The 19049-nt window shown below is 56.8% G+C and overlaps 11 protein-coding genes and 1 non-coding gene across 12 annotated transcripts; 6 read left to right on the top strand and 6 right to left on the bottom strand.

Annotated features, from left to right (window-relative positions):
- Window positions 1–652: 652 nt before the first annotated feature.
- F5Z01DRAFT_676926 (uncharacterized protein) lies at window positions 653–1051 on the top strand (the record flags this gene model as incomplete). Its single annotated transcript, XM_046265302.1, has 1 exon — window positions 653–1051. The coding sequence occupies one exon, from the start codon at window positions 653–655 to the stop codon at window positions 1049–1051; it is 399 nt and encodes a 132-aa protein (XP_046115363.1).
- A 124-nt stretch (window positions 1052–1175) lies between these two features.
- On the bottom strand, window positions 1176–2832 carry F5Z01DRAFT_683283 (protein BFR2; the record flags this gene model as incomplete). The annotated part of the gene is made up of 2 exons (XM_046265836.1): window positions 1176–2725; window positions 2775–2832. The coding sequence occupies 2 exons, from the start codon at window positions 2830–2832 to the stop codon at window positions 1176–1178; spliced, it is 1608 nt and encodes a 535-aa protein (XP_046115362.1).
- Window positions 2833–3119: 287 nt separating this feature from the next.
- F5Z01DRAFT_627603 (P-loop containing nucleoside triphosphate hydrolase protein) lies at window positions 3120–4163 on the top strand (the record flags this gene model as incomplete). Its single annotated transcript, XM_046261549.1, has 4 exons — window positions 3120–3188; window positions 3236–3362; window positions 3397–3534; window positions 3583–4163. 4 exons carry the CDS (start codon window positions 3120–3122, stop codon window positions 4161–4163), a joined length of 915 nt encoding a protein of 304 aa, XP_046115361.1.
- Window positions 4164–4268: 105 nt separating this feature from the next.
- F5Z01DRAFT_280432 (uncharacterized protein) lies at window positions 4269–5755 on the bottom strand. The gene is made up of 3 exons (XM_046258747.1): window positions 5264–5755; window positions 4513–5212; window positions 4269–4460 (listed from the first exon to the last, which is right to left on the bottom strand). The coding sequence occupies exons 1-3, from the start codon at window positions 5309–5311 to the stop codon at window positions 4375–4377; spliced, it is 834 nt and encodes a 277-aa protein (XP_046115360.1). The 5' UTR covers window positions 5312–5755; the 3' UTR covers window positions 4269–4374.
- Window positions 5756–6200: 445 nt separating this feature from the next.
- On the top strand, window positions 6201–7835 carry F5Z01DRAFT_627594 (uncharacterized protein; the record flags this gene model as incomplete). Its single annotated transcript, XM_046261547.1, has 1 exon — window positions 6201–7835. The coding sequence occupies one exon, from the start codon at window positions 6201–6203 to the stop codon at window positions 7833–7835; it is 1635 nt and encodes a 544-aa protein (XP_046115359.1).
- A 74-nt stretch (window positions 7836–7909) lies between these two features.
- F5Z01DRAFT_639333 (uncharacterized protein) lies at window positions 7910–10046 on the bottom strand (the record flags this gene model as incomplete). Its single annotated transcript, XM_046262433.1, has 2 exons — window positions 7910–7954; window positions 8004–10046. 2 exons carry the CDS (start codon window positions 10044–10046, stop codon window positions 7910–7912), a joined length of 2088 nt encoding a protein of 695 aa, XP_046115358.1.
- Window positions 10047–10439: 393 nt separating this feature from the next.
- Window positions 10440–11505, top strand: F5Z01DRAFT_627488 (cytochrome c/c1 heme-lyase; the record flags this gene model as incomplete). The annotated part of the gene is made up of 3 exons (XM_046261543.1): window positions 10440–10526; window positions 10582–10635; window positions 10681–11505. 3 exons carry the CDS (start codon window positions 10440–10442, stop codon window positions 11503–11505), a joined length of 966 nt encoding a protein of 321 aa, XP_046115357.1.
- A 204-nt stretch (window positions 11506–11709) lies between these two features.
- Window positions 11710–13889, top strand: F5Z01DRAFT_280637 (uncharacterized protein). The gene has a single exon (XM_046258748.1). It carries the CDS (start codon window positions 11868–11870, stop codon window positions 13515–13517), a length of 1650 nt encoding a protein of 549 aa, XP_046115356.1. The 5' UTR covers window positions 11710–11867; the 3' UTR covers window positions 13518–13889.
- Window positions 13586–14966, bottom strand: F5Z01DRAFT_280275 (pectin lyase 2). The gene has a single exon (XM_046258745.1). The coding sequence runs from the start codon at window positions 14785–14787 to the stop codon at window positions 13654–13656; it is 1134 nt and encodes a 377-aa protein (XP_046115355.1). The 5' UTR covers window positions 14788–14966; the 3' UTR covers window positions 13586–13653.
- Window positions 14967–15733: 767 nt separating this feature from the next.
- On the bottom strand, window positions 15734–15831 carry F5Z01DRAFT_t84. Its single transcript has one exon. It is a non-coding gene; the product is annotated as a tRNA-Ala (tRNA).
- Window positions 15832–16799: 968 nt separating this feature from the next.
- F5Z01DRAFT_692194 (uncharacterized protein) lies at window positions 16800–17635 on the top strand (the record flags this gene model as incomplete). The annotated part of the gene is made up of 1 exon (XM_046266180.1): window positions 16800–17635. The coding sequence occupies one exon, from the start codon at window positions 16800–16802 to the stop codon at window positions 17586–17588; it is 789 nt and encodes a 262-aa protein (XP_046115354.1). The 3' UTR covers window positions 17589–17635.
- Window positions 17636–17825: 190 nt separating this feature from the next.
- F5Z01DRAFT_752839 (uncharacterized protein) lies at window positions 17826–18694 on the bottom strand. Its single transcript, XM_046267082.1, has 2 exons — window positions 18144–18694; window positions 17826–18071 (listed from the first exon to the last, which is right to left on the bottom strand). Exons 1-2 carry the CDS (start codon window positions 18610–18612, stop codon window positions 17839–17841), a joined length of 702 nt encoding a protein of 233 aa, XP_046115353.1. The 5' UTR covers window positions 18613–18694; the 3' UTR covers window positions 17826–17838.
- Between the last annotated feature and the right edge of the window lie 355 nt (window positions 18695–19049).

Below are 19049 nucleotides of genomic sequence, written 5' to 3'. Positions count from 1 at the left end.
TGCGTGATATATTTAGTGATGGACTGCTTGGTGTCTTAAGTGTATCCAGAGGGAGAAGTCCAGGCCATGGTCCATGCCATCCCAATTGGAGTCAAGTAGTGAGAAGGACAACCAAGGTAGTACGTAAGTAGTATATGCCATGGATTTGGAGAAAAGCCAATCATTGGTACGGAGTAGTGGCCGAAGGAAAGCGGATAGAAAACGGATAGAAAGCAACTAGAAGGGGGCAATATGAGCTCTGGGCTCCATGTCGTAGCATTTTCCCGAGGATCCCGAGGGCTGGGTCCAATTCGGGAAATCTCGAGTTCGACTTTCGAGTTTGTAGAATCAAGACATTCTGCTACCTAACGTTAATATGTTAGACTGCGTGTCGAGGACTCGGGTCTCGCCATGTCTGTTGAATAGGCAGAGAATGACGTCATCTTCATGATCGACCATAAGGTAAGCGAGTAAAATGTCGGCGCAAGTGCTGTAATTACTGATTGATACCTGACAACACCACCAAACGCGACTTGCTGGCCTCAATGCAGAAAAATTGAGACGTAGCCTCAACGCCCATCACCCCATTTCGCCCGCTATTCTAAATTTTCAGCACCTTGTTACAACCTATAGACCATTGCGGCGCCCAAAGCCCAATCCAATCAAATTCACAATGGCATCGCTCATCTCCCTCGCCAAGCTCCCCTTTCTCCTCCACGACATTATCGCGTCATTCGCCGGACTGACGTTTATTCTGCGCCCGCACAAGCAGCTCGCGCCCTTGTCCGAGTCGGCCAAACTCATTCTGCACTGCTACGGCGGCTGTCTCCTCTTCACCAACCTCATCAGCCTCATCTTCCTCGTGCGGCCCGACGTCGACGAGACAACAAGGCTGGTCGCTTTTGCCTTTGCGTTTTGGCACGCTTGGCCGAGCTACCGTGCCATTGCAAGGTTGCAGCGCGGCTTGAATACGACGGGCGAGCTAGGCAAGACGTTAGGCGGCCCGTGGATTCACCTGGCCGTACACATTTTGTTAATGGCCCTGTTCCTCAACACTGGATTAGCGGCCTAGCTGGTGGACAATTAGCGTCTTTGCGGTCATACTGAATGCGGGGGAGCTCTTCGATGCGCAATTTCCCCTTGGCCCAGTCAAAAGAAACATGTCGTTTTGAGTATATACAATACAATGTGTCTGTCTATTTGAAGAGGCGGAGACCCTCTGCTTCGGCGGTGAGACCTCCAAGATCCTCGTCCTCGTCACTCTGCACGTCCTCCTCGTTAAGCTCCAGCCGCTGCCCAAAGAGCGTGCCGAAGAAGCGGTCAATGGCGCCCTGCTCCCATACCCGCCTGTCCTCGGGTGCCATGAAATTCTGAAGCTTCTCGTGAACTGTAAAACGCATCTTGCGTCCCTTGCTGGCCTTGCGATCGACAACCTTGCGCGTCTTCACGTCACGCGCCGCCGTGAGCATGACCGATGGCACCGTGCTGGCCTGGTCAATGGACGAGTCCACCGTGCGCTGGTCCACGAGCTCCTTGAGCAGCTGCTGGTAAAAGTCGGCATCGTCGAAAATGTCCGCGTCCTCGGTCACCCTCTTAGCGGCCTGGGCAGGCGCGCACGATCGAGGCACCTTGGTCCGCTTGACGAGGCGGTACTCGGTGTCGTCAATCTGCTGCTCGAGACTGCTCACCAGGCTCTTCTTGCTGGAGGCATCGTTCACGGCGCGGACCTTTTGCGACCATTTCTCCAGATTCGCCTTGCGGGCTTTCGACGGTCTCTTGTCCTCTTCCTGGAGGCATTCCCACATCTGTGCAGCCGTCATGGATTTCTCAACGTCCCTCTTGCGCTTGCTGCCAGCCCCGCCAGCCCCGCCAGCCGGGCCAAATGTCCCCTTGAGCGAGCTGATGGTGTTGAGAAGCTTCACGGCTGCCTCCTCGGCCGCTTCGTAGGGTTCCGATTCAGCTTCCGAGGCATCTTCCACCGTAGGGAATGTGTTGGATGCCACAAGTGCCTTCTGGAGTCGGATTCGCAGGTTCAGCAGACCATCGTAGACCTTGCGTTGCTGCTGAATCGCCAAGCCCTTCTGCACATCGGGGTTAGAGTGGCCGGACATGGTTTGCAGTTTAGGTCCAGCAGCCTTTTTGGGAGCTTCATCGTCCGAGTCGCTCTCCTCTTCGTCGCTGCCTTCCGCGTCCTCGTCCTCGTCCTCGTCAGACGTGCCACCTCCATTGACAAGCTCTTCCAAGCCATCGTCCATGTCCTCGTCCTCGTCCTCGTCCTCATCGTCGCTCGCGTCAGCGCCATTGGGCTCGCCTTCTTCGTCCGACGAGGATGACAGGAAGTCTGCGGCCGTCGCACGCTTCGCCTTGGCCTTGGCTGGTTTTGAGCTTCCGCGGAAAGTGTATCCCTCAAAATGCTCGGCATCCGACTCGCCAAGCGCGTTGTCGCTGTCAATCTCCGAGTCGCTTGCCTCTGCTTCATCCGCCTCGAGGTCGATCAGATCCGGATCGGCGTAGTCTTCTTCGTCTTCTTCATCGTCCTCGTCCTCGTCGTCCTCGTCGCTCTCCTGGTCCAAGGCGGCTCGAGACACTTTCGATCCTCGATACGCTGGGCCCAGTGACACGTTCTCTTTCTGCCTCAGCTTGCTTTTTCCCACCGTTTCGTAGTCTTCCGTCCCTGCATTGGCATCTTCACTTGCGTCGCTGCCGCTGTTGGAGTCGACATCGACGTCGGCTTCCGGATCGTAGTCTGCAGGCTTGTTAGTGACGCCGGTGCGCAAGCTGGCGGTCCAACTCACCCTTGGCAGCCTTCTCGGGCTCCTCAAAGAGATGCGCGCGACCTTTGCCCTTTGCCATGTTGACTTGTTCGAGACAATCGCATGTGAAGAAAGGCCCCGCGACATGGAATTTTTAGGTCTTTGGCGGGACTGGAACTTTTAGGCGGTCAGGCGTGGCAGAATCTGGTCGTCGGGAACCGTCATGCAGGACCCACTTGCTCGCTATCATGATCGATGCGACTGGGAGATACTTCAGAGCATCGAGCTCACAATAATAATGCCAGTGCAGACAGATACATTTACATGTTTGAATTCCAATCTGTCTTAACATAGAAATCGTACATCTCTCGCCCCAAACCAGATGCCATGGCTTTTAGGCCAACGTCCGCTCGCTTCCTACAGCTCACACGCGGTTTGCTTCACGAGAACCCCTTGGTAAGTGAACATGAGTGGCGACACCATTACAGTGATTGACTGTCTAGGGTCTTCCGCGATCAGGAACACCGCCCACATGGGGGAAACGACCACAGAAGCGAAAGATCGCCGGCGTTGACAAGGTCATCGCAGTGTCCTCGGCTAAAGGCGGAGTCGGCAAGAGCACAATCGCTGGTCAGTGACGCCTCGAATGGTGAGACTCGCACAGAGCTTACAATTCGAAAAGCAAACTTATCGTTAGCATTCGCGCGAAAAGGTCTACGTGCGGGAATCCTAGATGTCGACATCTTTGGACCCTCGATACCGACCTTGTTTGATCTCTCAGGAGAACCGCGTTTGTCAAGTAGTAAGTCTAACAGGCCCATCATCCCCGGATAGAGGCTTACGACTCCAGACAACCAGCTCGTGCCCTTGACCAACTATGGCGTAAAGACCATGTCCATGGGGTACCTTGTTGGAGAGAATGCCCCAGTGGTCTGGCGTGGGCCAATGGTCATGAAAGCTGTACAGCAACTCTTGCATGAAGTTGACTGGGGAGGTCTGGACATGCTTGTTCTGGATCTTCCTCCGGGGACTGGCGACACACAGCTCACCATCACACAGCAAGTCATCCTAGATGGCGCTGTCATAGTTACCACGCCGCATACGCTGGCGACCAAGGACGCCGTCAAGGGCATCAACATGTTCAAGACGGTGGACGTCGACATTCTGGGACTGGTTCACAACATGGCGCTGTTCAAGTGCCCGCACTGCAACGGCGAGACGCACGTGTTCGGCTCGAACGAAAGGGTGGAGCGAATGTGCAGCGACCACCACATTGACTTTTTGGGTGACATCCCGCTACATCCCAACATTGGCGATGATGGCGAGAGAGGCAAGCCAACGGTGGTTGCGGAGCCTACAAGCGAGCGAGCGTCAGCGTTCCTGAACATTGCGGGGGATCTCATGACCAAAGTCGGCTTGAAAACTGGGTAGGCGCATGAGCTTGATTGCCCTGTAAACTACTGTTACTGTAAAACTACTTGGTGTATAACTCACAGCCTGGACCTCCATGACTCCGAATTTGCAAAGATGAGCGCTGCTGCCGTGGATACCCACTGGGACGTTTGTTGCCCTGGTTCCGCAATCTCCGCTGGTAGACGCGAACCGTGACTCGCGGAGTGTTTGATCTGCATCTCACACAGAGTTAGTCCAGATCCTCGTTGACTTGGTACACGTGTCGACTCCTCGACGGATCTTTGCGCATCGACTGGCCTGAGCCAGTGAAACCAACTGCGAGTCGTTAGTAAGTGTTGGTGGCTCGGGGTGAACCAAGCTGACTGACCTCTGCCGTGGACGCCTTCTGGGGTGCGGAACATGCTGTCCTTCTTCTGCGTCTTGCCGAACTTGGACTTGGCATTGAACTCTTGCCACTTGTTCTTGTTGGTCTCGAGCTCCTTCTTGGCCTTGATCTTCTTCGGCTTGGGTGGTTGGGGCACGTCGTCCCTCTCCGCGGCCTTCTTCGCGTCTGGATATGACTTGGCACCAGCCGAGGATACGACGCCCGGTGCTGGCCGCGCCACCGGCGCCGGAGGACCCTCGGCCTTTCGTTTGTTAGAGACGGGCCGTATATCCTTGCTTCGCAGAGTTTCGACGTTGTCGTAACTCTTGAACTTGACGACGTATATAGGCGCTGCGGACGAGCCGGTGATCGATGTGATTTTGGCCGGATAGAATGCCTTGTCGCCTGACAGCCATTTCGCCAACACGGTATCGTTCACCTGGTAACTGACTGGGCTCTCGTCCTTCTCCTCGGCATAGGGCGCAGCTTTACTAAAGGCTGGGTGATTCTCTCGCGACCATTTCTCGGATTCAGCGGGCTGTGGCGTGGATGCGTTGGGCGCCGCTGGCGTCGGTGCCTGCTTGGGCTGTAACTCAGCAATGCTGTCGTTGAGAAGCGCAACGAATTGATCTAACTCCTCTTTGAGACTCGCGAGCTCCTTGTTATCGGGATCGTCTTTGATTTGGCCTGCGACAATGTCCAGCTGAGGGACGTTAGTGAGGGCGGCAATCGGGAATTGGACATAAAAGCTGACCTGTTCCTGGTATTGCTGTCGCTCCGCTTGCAGCTCTGCTAGTGACATGTTGGGTGAAAGAGGTTGACAATTTCGTTGTGTGGTGGGAATGCTGGTTTCGAGTTTCTGGTTGATGGTCTCTGGGGATGAAGGGTCCTGTCCGAGACGCCTGCTGACTCGGACCCGCCCATGAGGTCAGGCGTGGGGTCGCTGGAGACGATGCGTCACGTGAGTCCTTGGATGACCATCGCTGTGCTGGCCGTGACTACAACCGACTTATGTTACTCAACTCGCTGATGACGAGCTATACGTATTGGGTGCGTCGCACATGACATGGCTCCTAGCACTTCTTTGCTCGGTGTGGGCGTTGTGCCGTTATCGAAGTCGTCCACTGTCGACGTGTCCTGTCAGGGCTCATTGATCACCGCATCGAGCACTTTCTGTACCATCCCAACGCAACACGCGGTTGCTATCTTGAGTGTCGTTTTCTCAATGGAATGTATTCCTTCCTTTCTAGGGATAAAGTTCAGCTTCCCATCCTCACTGTGTCGACGGGAAACTCTTGTTAAGAACAGATAACTGTGTCTAGGGTAACCGGAGTGTATGTTCCGATATGGTTGGACTTACACGCTGAGAGGCATGGAGCCCCACTAAAACACCAACCCGTTGCGACCATCACACCCTCCAACCACCAGCTTCCCTGCTCCCGACCTGCCGGGCTCCCATCCGAGTGTGCATCCAGTACACAATTGCTCACACCGCCATCAATTGGCCCCGATTCCTGCCGTTTTCGTGCTACGGACGTACATCAGCCTCCTATTCATGCCAGAGTAGGCATTGTCAGACGATAGATCTCCCACGTCCTGCCCAGCCGCAACTTTTCCTTGGCTCGCTCCTCTGCTATTGAACTTCCACCCCCAACCCAACATATACCGTCCTGCAGCATAGTACGTCTGTTATGGCGCGCGATTCCCACCACGACGCTGGCGCATCCTCCGCCAGCGCCCAATCAAGATCGTCCTCTGCCCAGCAGCAGCAACGTCCCCCTCTCCCGCGGCAGGAGAGCGACTCAACAAACGACTCGCATCAGCGTCACAAGCATCATCACCACCAGCCGCACCACGTTCACAAGCAGCACAAAGTGACCGGTCGGCCGCACGCTCGCGTCGCCTCCTCCAAGGCGCTCCACGCAAGAACACGACCGCACAACGAAGGCGCGCCGCAACGACCGACGACCCACCGGAGAGCCGCGAGCGAGGTCAAGCTCACGTCATCGCGCAACAATTCCTCCGCCAATCTGGTCAAGAATGTATCTCAATCGAGTCTGAAGCGAAATCGCTCACACGGCGACGTCAAGCACACCCGAAACAAGTCGTCGGACAAGCTGAAGCGGCTGTCCAGTGGCAGCGCAGGCGCCCAGACCCAGCAAGAGGAGCAGCAGCATAGGCACAAGTCGAGCAAGTCGACGGTGCATTTCGATCTCGGAAGCGACGACGAGGACGACAGCGGCGCAGGGGAGGAGGAGTGGGTCGACGCCAGTGGCTCCAACTCACCGCACATGTCGAGGAAGGGATCACTCAATTCCAGTGCGCAATCGTCCGTACGACCGGGCAACTCGAGACCGCAGACCCCGAGCGAGTCATCGCCGTTGGCGTCGCGCCCGCAGAACGCAGAGAGAGCACCGAATGCGGCGGTGCAGCAACATCAGCAATATCTCACGTCGAGGTTGTTACAACGGACACCCTCCACGGGAGCACCGCCCATGATGACGAACGACAATGCGGGTGCAGCGCCGAGTATATCCCCCCAGGATCCAGAGTCAATGGGGACAATAGTAGGGAGCGGTAAGGAAGGTCTGACATCTCGCTTTGTCGACGATCCAAGCACGCCGGGGATGACGACACAAGGATCATTCTACCACAGTCAGGAGCGCCAGCATGATGCTTTACCAGGACGCCCCAAGTCAATGGCAAATCTGTCGCGTTCGGCCGAGGAGAACGGGCAAGTGGACAGAGGTAGCGACAGCGCCCTGGTTCCCAAGCCAGCCAGGCGCTCTGCGCTTCCCGCCGAAACCTCGCGTATCCAGCAGAAGCTGAACCTCCAACGCGCAAGCACGGCCATTGAGCCTGGCGTGCAACATACCACAGCATCAGCAGGCACACCTATCATCACGGACCCGAGGAGTCGAGACATCCGCATGGGAAAGCTACTGGAGAAGACGGGGATGGAGTATCTTGTGGTACGCCGGTATCAGAACCCCATTGCGCGCTCCCTGGCGCGCCTTTCACAACTCGACAGGGCAAAGAGGATACCGACGAGACCAAACACGGCCGCGGGCCCCAATGGAAAACAGCGACCGATGGAGCTGCAACTACCGCACCGCCATTCGCGTAACGTGAGCATGCCTGTTGTCGGCGGCGCACCCCCAGCCACGCCGACCGCGTCGATTAGAACGACAAAGACAACGGTCGGCAGTAGCTTTGGCGAGGAGAGGCTCAGTGGCTCAAGTGCTGTGGAGGGCGATGACGGGACAACAGCCGCACTGCGGGGTCTATGGGAGAAGAGTGCCGAGTTGGTCGGGAGTGGTGATTAGCAACGCGGTGGACACACGCCGTCTGTACAGAATTGATACTATTAACTCTATGAGGTGCACGTGCTCTATGTGGTTTATACATTGGGCGACAATAAGTCGTACTTGACACATCGTTCCACCTGCGCCGGTCAGTACACGTCGCGACTGCGATAGTAGGGAGGTACTCACATCTTCTATACTGGCCTGCATGAATTTCCTCGCCTCAAGGCCCATCCAGACGAACATCATGGAAAAGTCGCCGCCGCGGATCATCTCACTGCCGCTCTGGGCGCCAAGCTGGCGCAGGATGGGCACACTACTGCTCAGGAGGTCGACGTCTGGATTCAGGTTTCGGCCAATGCCCTCGAGCAGCAGGATAGAGATGACGACGTTGACAAAGTCGCCCTCGAGGCGGACGTGGTGGTTGCGGACCATGCTGAGCACCTGCTGCAGAATATCCCCGATCTTGACGTTGCCCAGCGCTAGGGTGTGGGACTTTACGTTGAGGACGAGGTGCTGCATCTTGAGGGCAAAGACCTCCTTGTCCAGGACGGCGTCGGGCTGGCGGCAGCGCTCGCACATGAGGTGGCCGGCCTTGTACCCGTCAAACTCGGCCACGGCCCGGAAGAGATCGAGGAAATTCGTCCTGTTGGTGGCGTTGAGCTCCGTGACGAGACCCGTGTCGATAAAGACGAGTTGCGGCCTGTAGCCCTCGTGGTCGAGCTTGTTCAGCTCGGCCTCCCAGCCGGCCTTGTCGCGGGCGTGCTTGAAGGGACGGAGGCGCTCCAGGACCTGCTCTGTGACATCGGCCTGTGGGCCTGGCCCCGGGTGCGCGGGTGGTGGTGGCTGGCGCAGCTTGAGGTCGGGCTGCGCCGCTTGGTAGAAGCGGACCATGATGTTGCCGGGATGCAGATCGGCATGGACAAAGTTATCGAGCAGCAGCATCCTCAAGAAGGCATCGAGGCCCTCGTCGGCAATGTCGTGTTGGAAGGTGCCGCCTCCGTAGTCCATAAAGTCGGCAATGGGGATGCCCTGGGCAAACTCCTCGATGAGGACGTTGCGCGTGGTGAAGTCGGTGTAGGGGTAGGGGAACCAGGCTGTCGACCGGTCGCGGAAGTTTTGGCGAAATGTGGTTAGGTTGGCGGCCTCGATGCGCAGGTCGAGCTGCAGCTTCATCATCTGGCCGAACTGGGCGACCTCGTCGGGGAGGGACAGCCACTCTATGGTCGGGATGGCGTTGAGGACCGAGGCGAAGAAGTGCATGATCCGCAGATCACGCCGGACGGTGCGCTCCGTGTTGGGGTGCAGGACCTTGACGGCGACGTAGCTGGACGGCACGCGCTTGGGCGAGCTCTTGAGGACGGGCTCGACATTCCGTCGGACATTGTCCCGCAGCAAGTTCTCGTCGCGCACGAGGTCCGAGTCGGCCGGTGCGACGAGGGCCGGCTTCAGTTTGGCCTTGTAGACTTGTGCAATGGCACCGACACCGAGCGGTGTCTCGTTGAACTCCTCAAAGATGTCCTCAAAGGCCTTCCCCCCAAACGCCCGTTCAAGCGTCTTTCTGGTGGCGTGCATGGAATGCGCCTGCGAGTTGGAGTGCAGCTTGGACATGATCTCACACATCTCGTTGGGGAAGATGTCGGACCGCGAGGCAGCCCACTGGCCCAGCTTGATGAAGGCCGGGCCAGCCAGCTCCATGGCGTTGACGAGGAAGCCGTACCACCACAGCGTGCCGGAGCGCTCGTTGTCGCGCTTTGGCTGGCGGCTGCCGACCCATATCGCCGGGACCGTGACGATGACGGGGACGAAGATGACGACCAGCTGGAGGAAGCGCAAGCCGGTGCAGATGGGCTCCCAGATGTACATGTCTAAAAAGAGGACGAATTTGTGCATCATCCTTTGGATCCCACGCTCGTGGTCTGACACTCCCTTTTTGATCTCCTCCCGGGACATTTCGAGCATGCGCCTCTCACCAGTGTCCTGGTTGTTGCCATTTTCCTGCTGCGAAGCTGTGACGAACACACCTGCCCCCAGGGCGGCCGCGCCAGCCGATGCGCGCAAGGCTATCCTGCCCTTTCCAGCACCCCGTGGCGGAGGCGGTAGACGAAAGAAAGGTTTTGACTGTGTTGTGAGGTTCCGGATGGATGCTGGCGCATGGGCGCATCGCTGTGGCGCATCGCGGATCCCTGACCGCGCGCCGAGGCGGCCAAGGAGGAGCCAAGTCCTCATCATGGCAGTCTATAACATGTCGCAGCGGGGATGATGAAGAGAAAAGAAAAGGAGGCCACTGATGATTGTATCCGGCACGTCCAAGGATATTGATCTCGAGATCTGCCCTGAAATCGATGCCGTAGCGTGAGTGACGTCGGTGGTGCCGACGGGGATAAATCGGGTAATAATCAATCAGTCACAATGGCATGTGTCGGGCGTCATGGATGCGCGTCTGTCTGGTCGGGGAGCCCATCGCGAATTGCTCCGACGCCTGGACGCCAAAAATTTGTCCATCCATCATTTGCCCCCATCCAGCCAGCGACTGTCATCCTGATTTTCTATCCACGATCTTGCTGTACAAACGCCTTTTGCTTCCACCTTGTCTCTATTATAATTCCTATTTCCTCTCCCGAAATGGGCTGGTTCTGGGCTGACACACCCGTCGCTGCCGTGCAGACTCCTGCCGGCCATGCGCCTGTCACTGCAGGTCGCGAGCCACCAGTGAGTCCCCTATGCTGCCACCACCGTCATTGATCTCCTCGCTGACGCCTTCAAGCCCGGCTGCCCGATGCATCAGAAGTCTGCCGACGCCTTGACACCTTCCAAGCCCGTTGCGCCACCATCGACATCAGGATGCCCCGTCCCGCACGACCAGCGATCAGGAGCAGCGCCAGCGTCGTCTGGCGGGTGTCCCGTACCCCACGCATCGAAAGAGAAGGAGTCCAAGTCGATACTGTCACAACTGAACCCTCTGAACTACATGTTCCCCGATCTCTCGCAGGAGCGCGCCAAGGACCAGACGTACGCCCTCCCGACCTCGCGTGAACCGAGCACCATCCCCAGGGGCTCGGGTGACGGCAACTGGGAATACCCCTCCCCGCAGCAAATGTACAATGCGCTGCTACGAAAAGGCTACGAGGACACGGACATTACGGCCGTCGAGTCCATGGTGTCCGTGCACAACTTTCTGAACGAGGGCGCGTGGAAGGAGATTCTGGGCTGGGAGAACCGATTCGCCCGGGGTCTCTACAAGGGGTGGCAGATCTGCAAGCGCGGCGAGGAGCACTACGAGGAGGAGCTCGACCGGCACTGGGACGGCACCGACCTCGAGCCGTCTCTCGTCCGTTTCCAGGGCCGCCCCAAGGAGCTGACGCCCAAGGCGACCATGCTCCAGGTCATGGGCTGGATGTACCCTTCCAAGTTTGGCACGGAGCCCCCGTTTGACCGGCACGACTGGTACGTGGCGCGCGAGCAGAACGGCGAGCGCAAGGAGATTCGATACATCATCGACTACTACGCTGGCGAGGACGACCCCGAGGGCGAGCCCGTCTTCTTCCTTGACGTGAGGCCCGCGGCCACATTGCAGGGCTCGGCTGAGCGCATCATCCGGTGGAGCAGCGATGTCTGGTGGAAGGCGATTGGGGGCGACGAGAGGGAGAGGAATCCGCGGAGTATCCTGTCCCTGCCGGGGAAAGACTGAGGCAAGGCGCGTTGGGGGCCTCTTTTGTACACCACTCACGACTGCATATCTGTATACTGGCGTTGGGGATTGTAATACTAATGCTCAGCTCTGATGTTGTAAAGTAAATATGATAAGACATGATTGAACTTGTTGTATACGTACGTAAACTGAAAGATCATGTGAACTCTGCCTCCTCGAGTCCCTGAAATCGTGGCGCCCCACATGATAATGGCCCCACTGTTATTTTTCTCAGCCCGCCGACTTTGCGAAACGCACGGACAGGACAAGCTTCATCAATCCCTTCCTGATCATCCTTTGTCTGTCCTATTTATTACGCACCGCTACTCTCGCGCTCTGACCGGGCTCCCGCCCTGTAAGCAATGACCATCGAACCCGAGTACGTCCGACTGCACATCACGCCCCTCGATAGCGGCCTCCTCAAGACCTACCTGCCCACCTCCACGTCGGCGCGCAACGTCTCCTTCCACACCATTGAGACGTTCCCCGAGAAGCGCTACGGCTACGTCGAACTGCCCGTCGCTGAGGCAGACAAATTGAAGAAGAAGCTCAACGGCGCCGTGCTCAAGGGTAGCAAGGTCCGGATCGAAAAGGCCAAGCCGCCAGTCGACATGGGCTCGTCCACGAAAGAAGAGAAGAGGGTGAAGAAGGATGGGTCTTCGAAGAAGCGGAAGCGTGAGGAGAATGTCGTAGACGGTGTGGCGCTGTCGAATCGCAAGGTCAAGCGTGGCTGGACAGAGTCACCTGCGGAATCGTCCAAACGCAAGAAGAAGGACCGCTCTGCTTCGAAAGCAGACAAAGCTGAGAAGAAGGAGGACAGAAAGAAGGAGAAGCAGGAGAAAAAGCGGACAAAGTCGAAATACACAGACGGCGAAGAGTGCCTGCTCAAGACCACGGTGCCGCCCAATGCGACGAGGAATCTACCCGAGGAAGACAAGCACGAGAAGAAGAAGCGCAAGAAGAATAGTAGTAGCCGGGAGGTCACGGTGCACGAGTTTGAGAAGACGACCAAGTTTCCCAGCTTCCTGAAAGACGAGGGCGTCAAGGGGCGCGCTGGCGCTGAGGAGTATGTGGAGGGCAAGGGATGGGTGGACGCAGAAGGCAACGTCGTGGAGGCGGTCAAGGAGAAGGAGGTCAATTTCCCGGAGAAGAAGAGCAAAAAGGCCAAGAAGCAGGTTGTCGTGGAGGAGGACAGCGACACGAGCAGCAGCGGATCTTCGTCTGAAGAGGAAGAGGAGGACGAGGAAGAAGAGCCAAAGCCCAAGCATCCTGCTAAAGGTGTCGCCGACGATGTCTCGAGCGATACATCCTCGAGTGAGTCTGAGGACGAGACCATGGTGGAAGCTGCTGCAACGCAGACTGAGCCGAAACCTGCTCCAGCCTCCGACTCGGACGATACAAGCTCTTCTGGCTCCGACAGTGAAGACGGCGATGCCCCTTCCGCCAAGACAGTCGCTACACCCAAATCCACAACCGCGCATCGTCCAACTTCGTCCTCCAGCCTCAAGATCGACATCCCTCCACCACCAGCCACGCCCGCCGGCACAGTCCATCCTCTGGAAGCCCTTTACAAGCGTCAAAAGGATGCGGGCCAAGAAGAGGCGCCCGCTACGCAATCCTTTAGCTTCTTCGGCAACGGCGATGCCACCCAGGATGACGGTGACGAAGCAGACGACGACGTGGCCCCAGCCGTGCCCATGACACCATACACCCGCCAGGACTTTGAGTGGCGCAACCTGCGGAGCGCCGCACCGACGCCCGACACGGCTCACCCTTCACGGATGCAAAACTTCTGGGCCGACAATCAAGATGAGGACGAGGCTGAAGAGGAGGATGAGGAGGATGAAGACGAGGAAGACGCGGCCAAGCCCAAGGATGCGACCAGCGACTTTCAGTCGTGGTTCTGGGACAACAGGCGCGATCTCAACCGCAGTTGGATGAATAGGCGCAAGACAGCGGCCAAGGAGAGGAGACACCGGGAGAACAAGGCCAGAGCATCGAGAGCGGTCTAAAGGGAGGCAGGCAAGCAGGCAGGCAATATACATTTTCATTGAATTCAGAAGGAGTACTTCTTTATATACAGCTATGAAGAGGAAGAAGAGAACTGTGAAGAAGAAGAAGAAGAAGGGACATTGTCAAACCGACTATTTAGACCCGGCCAAAACCAGCCGTGTTGACCACGCCCTTGGCAACCTCGGCCGTGCTGGCCGAGGCAATTGTCTTGCCCTGGAAATTGGCGAGGAAGCCCGTGGCGGTGCCGCTGAGCGTGCCCGAGCTGCCGTAGGCGTTGAGCTGGCAGGACCGTCCGAGGTAGGACTGGCACTGGGCGTTGGTGCCGCTGTCCGGGGAGGCAAACACCTGGCCGCCGCCGTTCTCAATGGCGGCGTTGACGTTCTGGAAGACGTTGCCCTCGGCGAGGACCATGGCGCCCGAGGCGGTCTCAAAGGCGTGGCCCGGGTTGGAGTAGAAGTAGTTGTTGACGGCGTGGAGGAGGGTGTTGCCCTGGACCTTGGGGGAGCGGCCGCTGGTGTGGTGGACGTAGTTGTTCTTGAAGGTGATGGTGTCCTGGGAGCCGGTGAAGTAGAGGCCCCAGTAGTGGTGGCCGGTGCAGCCCGTATCGGCGGACCAGCTGGAGCGGCCATCAATGTCGCAGTTGGAGACGGTCACGCGGCCCGAGGCATTGTTGCCAAAGACAAAGTGCTGGCGGCCGATGCGGGAGGTGGTGACGTGGTCGATCCAGACGAGATCGGCGCCGTCAATGGTGAGGGCGTCGCCGCCCCAGACGAACTCGGGGTTGAGCTCGGTGATTTTGATGTTCTGGATGATGATGTTCTTGACATTGCTGACCATGCGCAGGCCCTTGCCCTTGATGACGCCCTGGCTGCCCTGGCCGACGAGGGACTTGTTGGAGCCGACGGTGATGCCGAGCATGCCGGCCTTGTCGTAGGTGATGGTCGTCTTGGGCGCGTTGGGCTGGTAGTTGCCGCACCAGTTGTCCTTGTTGATGGCCTTTTGGCACGTCGAGCCGGTGCCCCAGGGCATGCAGCCCTGCTCGGTGGCCTTGCCCTCGGAGCCGGTAAAGTCAAACGTCTTGGTCAGGACAATGTTCAGCGCCTCGCTGCTGCCCAGGTAGCTGACCAGCTCCGAGTTGCTTGAAGGGTACACGGTCCTGCCGTTGCCGCCTCCCGTGACGCTGGCCGCGAAGCCCTCCGCCTTGCCAGTGGCGGCCGCCACGGCGTGGGCTAATGCCAGCACGGCCGAAGAGAGGGTGGTGAGACGCATGATGGTCGAGAAGGGAAGATTTCACCGGGAAATTGTGTGCTGCTGTTGTTGTTGGGATGGAAGAGCAGCACAAGACAAGGGACTTCACACGCACTTATATACCGTACTCACTCGACAAAGTCACTAACGCTGGTCTGTCCTAGCGAGCAATATCCCTGTCAAGAGTGGTGCCAATATCGAGTAGCAATTGCAGCCTACGAGCGTTATAATGCCTAAAGACTACGTAATGAACGCCGGATGGAAACAATCTACATGCCACGGGCGAGCCCCGGCCATGGTACTTCCATTTACCCAGCCAATTTGTTCTCGTTCGTCTTTCCGCTGGGTCACTGAAACATCAAACGCGTGGAGCTGTCTGTCGTCGGGACAAGACGTGAGTAGCGCGCATAAATAATGACCTGCAGGCAAAGGCGTGTGACCCTTGCGAGTACGTATCCGCTTGTTCGGCACGCAGACGTCTCGGCACCCATTGGCCCCATTGCCGATGCGTTTCAGGACGCTCTTTTGAGGCCCAGGTCGAAACAGACTGTTTCTGGGGCCTGGGTTGACGAACACGCATGGAGAGTTGACGGGTCCGTTTCAAAATCCAGGGAGCTCCTCTCTGTCGCTTCAAAGAATGTAGTTCACTCTACTAATTACCGTGCAAATTCACTCCGAGTCTCAATTGACGCACGATGGATGCTGCGCGCCGAGATGTACAAGTAGATGCGATGAGACGTCGGCACTGCGACCACTGGTGCGAAATCTTAAAGTAGGGGCGGAGCGGGGACACGCCGCAGTGGGGAAAGTCCCGATCCGGGCACGGAGCCCAGAATCACATGGCTACAAGTAATTTCGCATTCGCATCTAGTTCGTATTCCAATAGCGAGCGGGTGATTGAACGCCAAAATATTCACCAGGCATTCAAATGAAGTCGAAATGGAATCAAAATGAGAGCAAAAAGATTTGGACGAACAGGGAATTGAACCCTGGACCACTCGCAGAACACAAGATATGCCGAGAAGGCCTTGCGAAGCGAGGATCATACCCCTAGACCACACGCCCTATAATTGGTGTTGCAGAGGAATTTTGTAATTCAGTCTATCAACTTGAGCGCAATTCCTCATGGGTTTCCACTCCATCGTGACTTGACAGTCGTGTCTCGTGATCGGTTTCTCTTAGCATTTCAAAATGGCCAGCAAGATCCTATATTCTGCTCAGAGACACAAGTGTAGCCTGAGGCGAGAGCGTGGAAAATCTCGGCATCGTCAATAACTCCATTGATGAGAATGAGCCTAATCAGAGCTTCGATATACCACCATGGTCGGAAAGACTACAAGTTCTTTAGAAACAACGCATATTTACGTGCCACACGGGACGCAATAAAGTGGTGATTTTCGACATGGTCGACGGTCTAAAAGGGGGCCCTTGACCGGACGTCAAGGCGACTCATGTCAGATGTTCCTAGATCAAGGTACACTCACAACGTAACACTCGCCGGCTGGCGGTGGGCGAGAGCCAAGACGCGAGTTCAAAATGGGGTGTCTTTCAATTGCATTACCTTTCAATTGTTCACTGACAGAAGCGCCGTTCGCAACTCTTTGTCCTTGTCCCTCTGTTGTCTATAGGCTGCACGTGCCTAACAAAGGGACTTGCTGTCCGCAAACACCGCTCGAACAGGAAGAACAGAGAAAAAGGATGCCAAAATACATACAAAGCAGGCAGCTCGGCAAAGTTCTCATGCTCGAACAGTGCAAGGCTCGTTTTGTTTTATCGCGAACGCCAAGTGTCACCGACTCGTCAGTGTGCTGACCGTGAACACAGGAACACTCCTCTCCAGCGCAATCTGGGGCCAGAAACGCAATCTCAAGATATAAAAGTAGCCATAGACCTGACTTTTAGTGGATTCCTTTATCACATTCAGAATTACGACTCAAGCGCAATATTCACAGACTTAAAGTCACCGTCGCCCGTCGTAAAATCAACAACACTATTACTACACACAGTACACCTCTACCCGCACGAAAGCCATCATGTGCTATATTGTGGAGACACATTCGCTCCGCTGCGATGTTCGTCCCCTTTTCAGCAACGGCGAGAAACCCATTGTTGACACTCACAGCACCCCGCCCCCCTGCGACTGCGATCAGGACACCGACATCCCCAACGCACTCAGGTGCCCTGAGCACGGATGCTGCATGCTGACACAAAAGACAATATATTGCAATAACCCCGAAGCTTGCGAGTTTTGGGACTGCTACTTGTACGAGCAGCGCCAGCCTACGCCTGCCACGCTCTGGACGCAGCACGACGCCTTTGACGGTCCGTTCCTGTCACAGCAGCAGTGGGATCGATCTGACGACTCAGATTTGGTAATGAACCTGGAGATCTGGGGCTTTCCTGTGTCATCCACGGCTGGGCCCATTGTGAGCGAAGATGAGCCTTTCCACGAAGCCTACGATTTGTACCTTCACTATGGCCGTGAATTGTACTCGCTGCAGCAGAAGATCACGTGGTGCAAAACGCTCTTTGCGGATTTGGACACCATTTGTCGTGAGTGCGAAGGGTGCGTGAACACGCACTCGACCGTCGACTGCCCCTTTATGACTGTGCGAGCCGAAATCATGGAGCGCATGTATGATCTGGACAGCCAAGGCGTCCAGGCGGCTCTCGAGCAAGCTGTACATGGAAACTTCTTGATGAGCAGTGCATCCGTTCGGACCCCGTTTATGGGAGTTTCACGAGTACACGATGTTGTCGAGCAGGAAGACGAGTGGGACCATCTGGTCAAGTCGGCGTTGGCTATTGTCTGCGAGGGATAGTGCGAATAGATTGCATCGCTTCTTTGGGTGGAGGTACATAGAGCAGCTACAATGATTTTCAATACATAAGGTACTGTCACCAGGATAGACTGCAGGGCAGTGAATAAGGACAATGAGATTGACGCTCGATGAACTACGTGATAATGTGACAATGTGACTCCGTCGCAGACACATCAGGGCAAATGTACAAAGCCGCCCGCGGCTACAAGGTCTACCAAGCTCTTCCAGAGAGGTCGACTCTGGCACTCGATCAGATCTCGGCACAGGCAACACCCAAAAGGACGAGGCCAGCGCCGGAGAAGGCGTTGGCAAGGCCAAGTCCCACACCGGCCGCGGTGAGCGCGCCGCAGACGCCACCCTCCGCGTCACCGTAGCTAAATCCGACGTTGAGGAACCCAGCGAGACCACCGTCATCGTCGTTGTTGACGCGGACGCTGACGTGGTTGGTGCTCTTCCACTGATCAGCGTACTTGGCACCATCGGCTGCAGGAGAGAGCAGTGTTAGCCAACAACTTCATTCTTCGTATGTAGAGATCATCCCCAAACTGAACTTACGGTTGCAATTGGTCTGGAAACCCGGGCAGCGGTCTTCCAGGTACTTGACGTCCTGCTCCCATGTGGCTATGCCCTTGTTGAACAGCTCCTCCATGGCCTTCTTGGCGAGGTCGAGCAGCTGGGCCTTGCTGCCGCGGTCGCCGGCGGCGTTGAAGGAGCCCTCGACCGTCATCTTGATCTCGACGTCGTTGCCGTAGTTGGAGTTGACGACCACGGCTGGCACGGAGAGCTCCTCGCCGGGCGTGCAGCCCGTCAAGGTGCAGTGCTCGTCGATCTGCTGGAGGGTGGTCGAGGGCACAATGTTGCCAAAGCTCATCAACCCGTCGCCGATGCTGGCCTGGGCATTGCCGACGCCGTCCTCGTTCTCCCAGATGAACTCGTTGCTGTCCTGTCGCGCCTCCAGGAAGGGGGCGGCCAAGACACGGGCGGCGCCGGTGGAGAGGAGAGCGAGGGCAGTGGAGGACTTCATTGTTGGATTTGTGTGTGGTGGGTGTCTGGTAATAAGATGGGCGGGTGGGGAGTCTGTGCTGTTGGAGTGGTAGTTGGCTGGCTGGCTGGATGAATAGGGAAAAGATGGGTTGTTTCTAGCGACGAGATACTCTTGTTTTATAGACGTATAGGATATGGAACGTCTAACGTTATTTCACGCTTAGCAGTGATATCAGTCGAGATACGACAACGTCATGAACAGCTATGTCGTTTGGCGTTTTGGGGCAACAGTGCTCGCTGCGACACCTGCCGAGTCTAGGATGAGGATCCCCATCTGCCTGGTGTGAACAGACGCCTACCAGTATCGGTGGGGATGAATCATTCCTTCGCTTGGGCCTCTATCGCGCCGTGAAGTCTTCCAAATTCAACGCTGAAGCCTAGCAGGAGCCCCTTGGTGCATGAATCCTGCAGGGTCCT

The sequence above is a fragment of the Emericellopsis atlantica genome (assembly GCF_019669845.1).
Source record: "Emericellopsis atlantica unplaced genomic scaffold F5Z01scaffold_27, whole genome shotgun sequence".
NCBI lineage: Eukaryota > Fungi > Ascomycota > Sordariomycetes > Hypocreales > Bionectriaceae > Emericellopsis > Emericellopsis atlantica.
The sequence above is the reverse complement of the archived record's forward strand: the minus strand, read 5'-3'. Positions and strand labels throughout refer to the sequence as shown.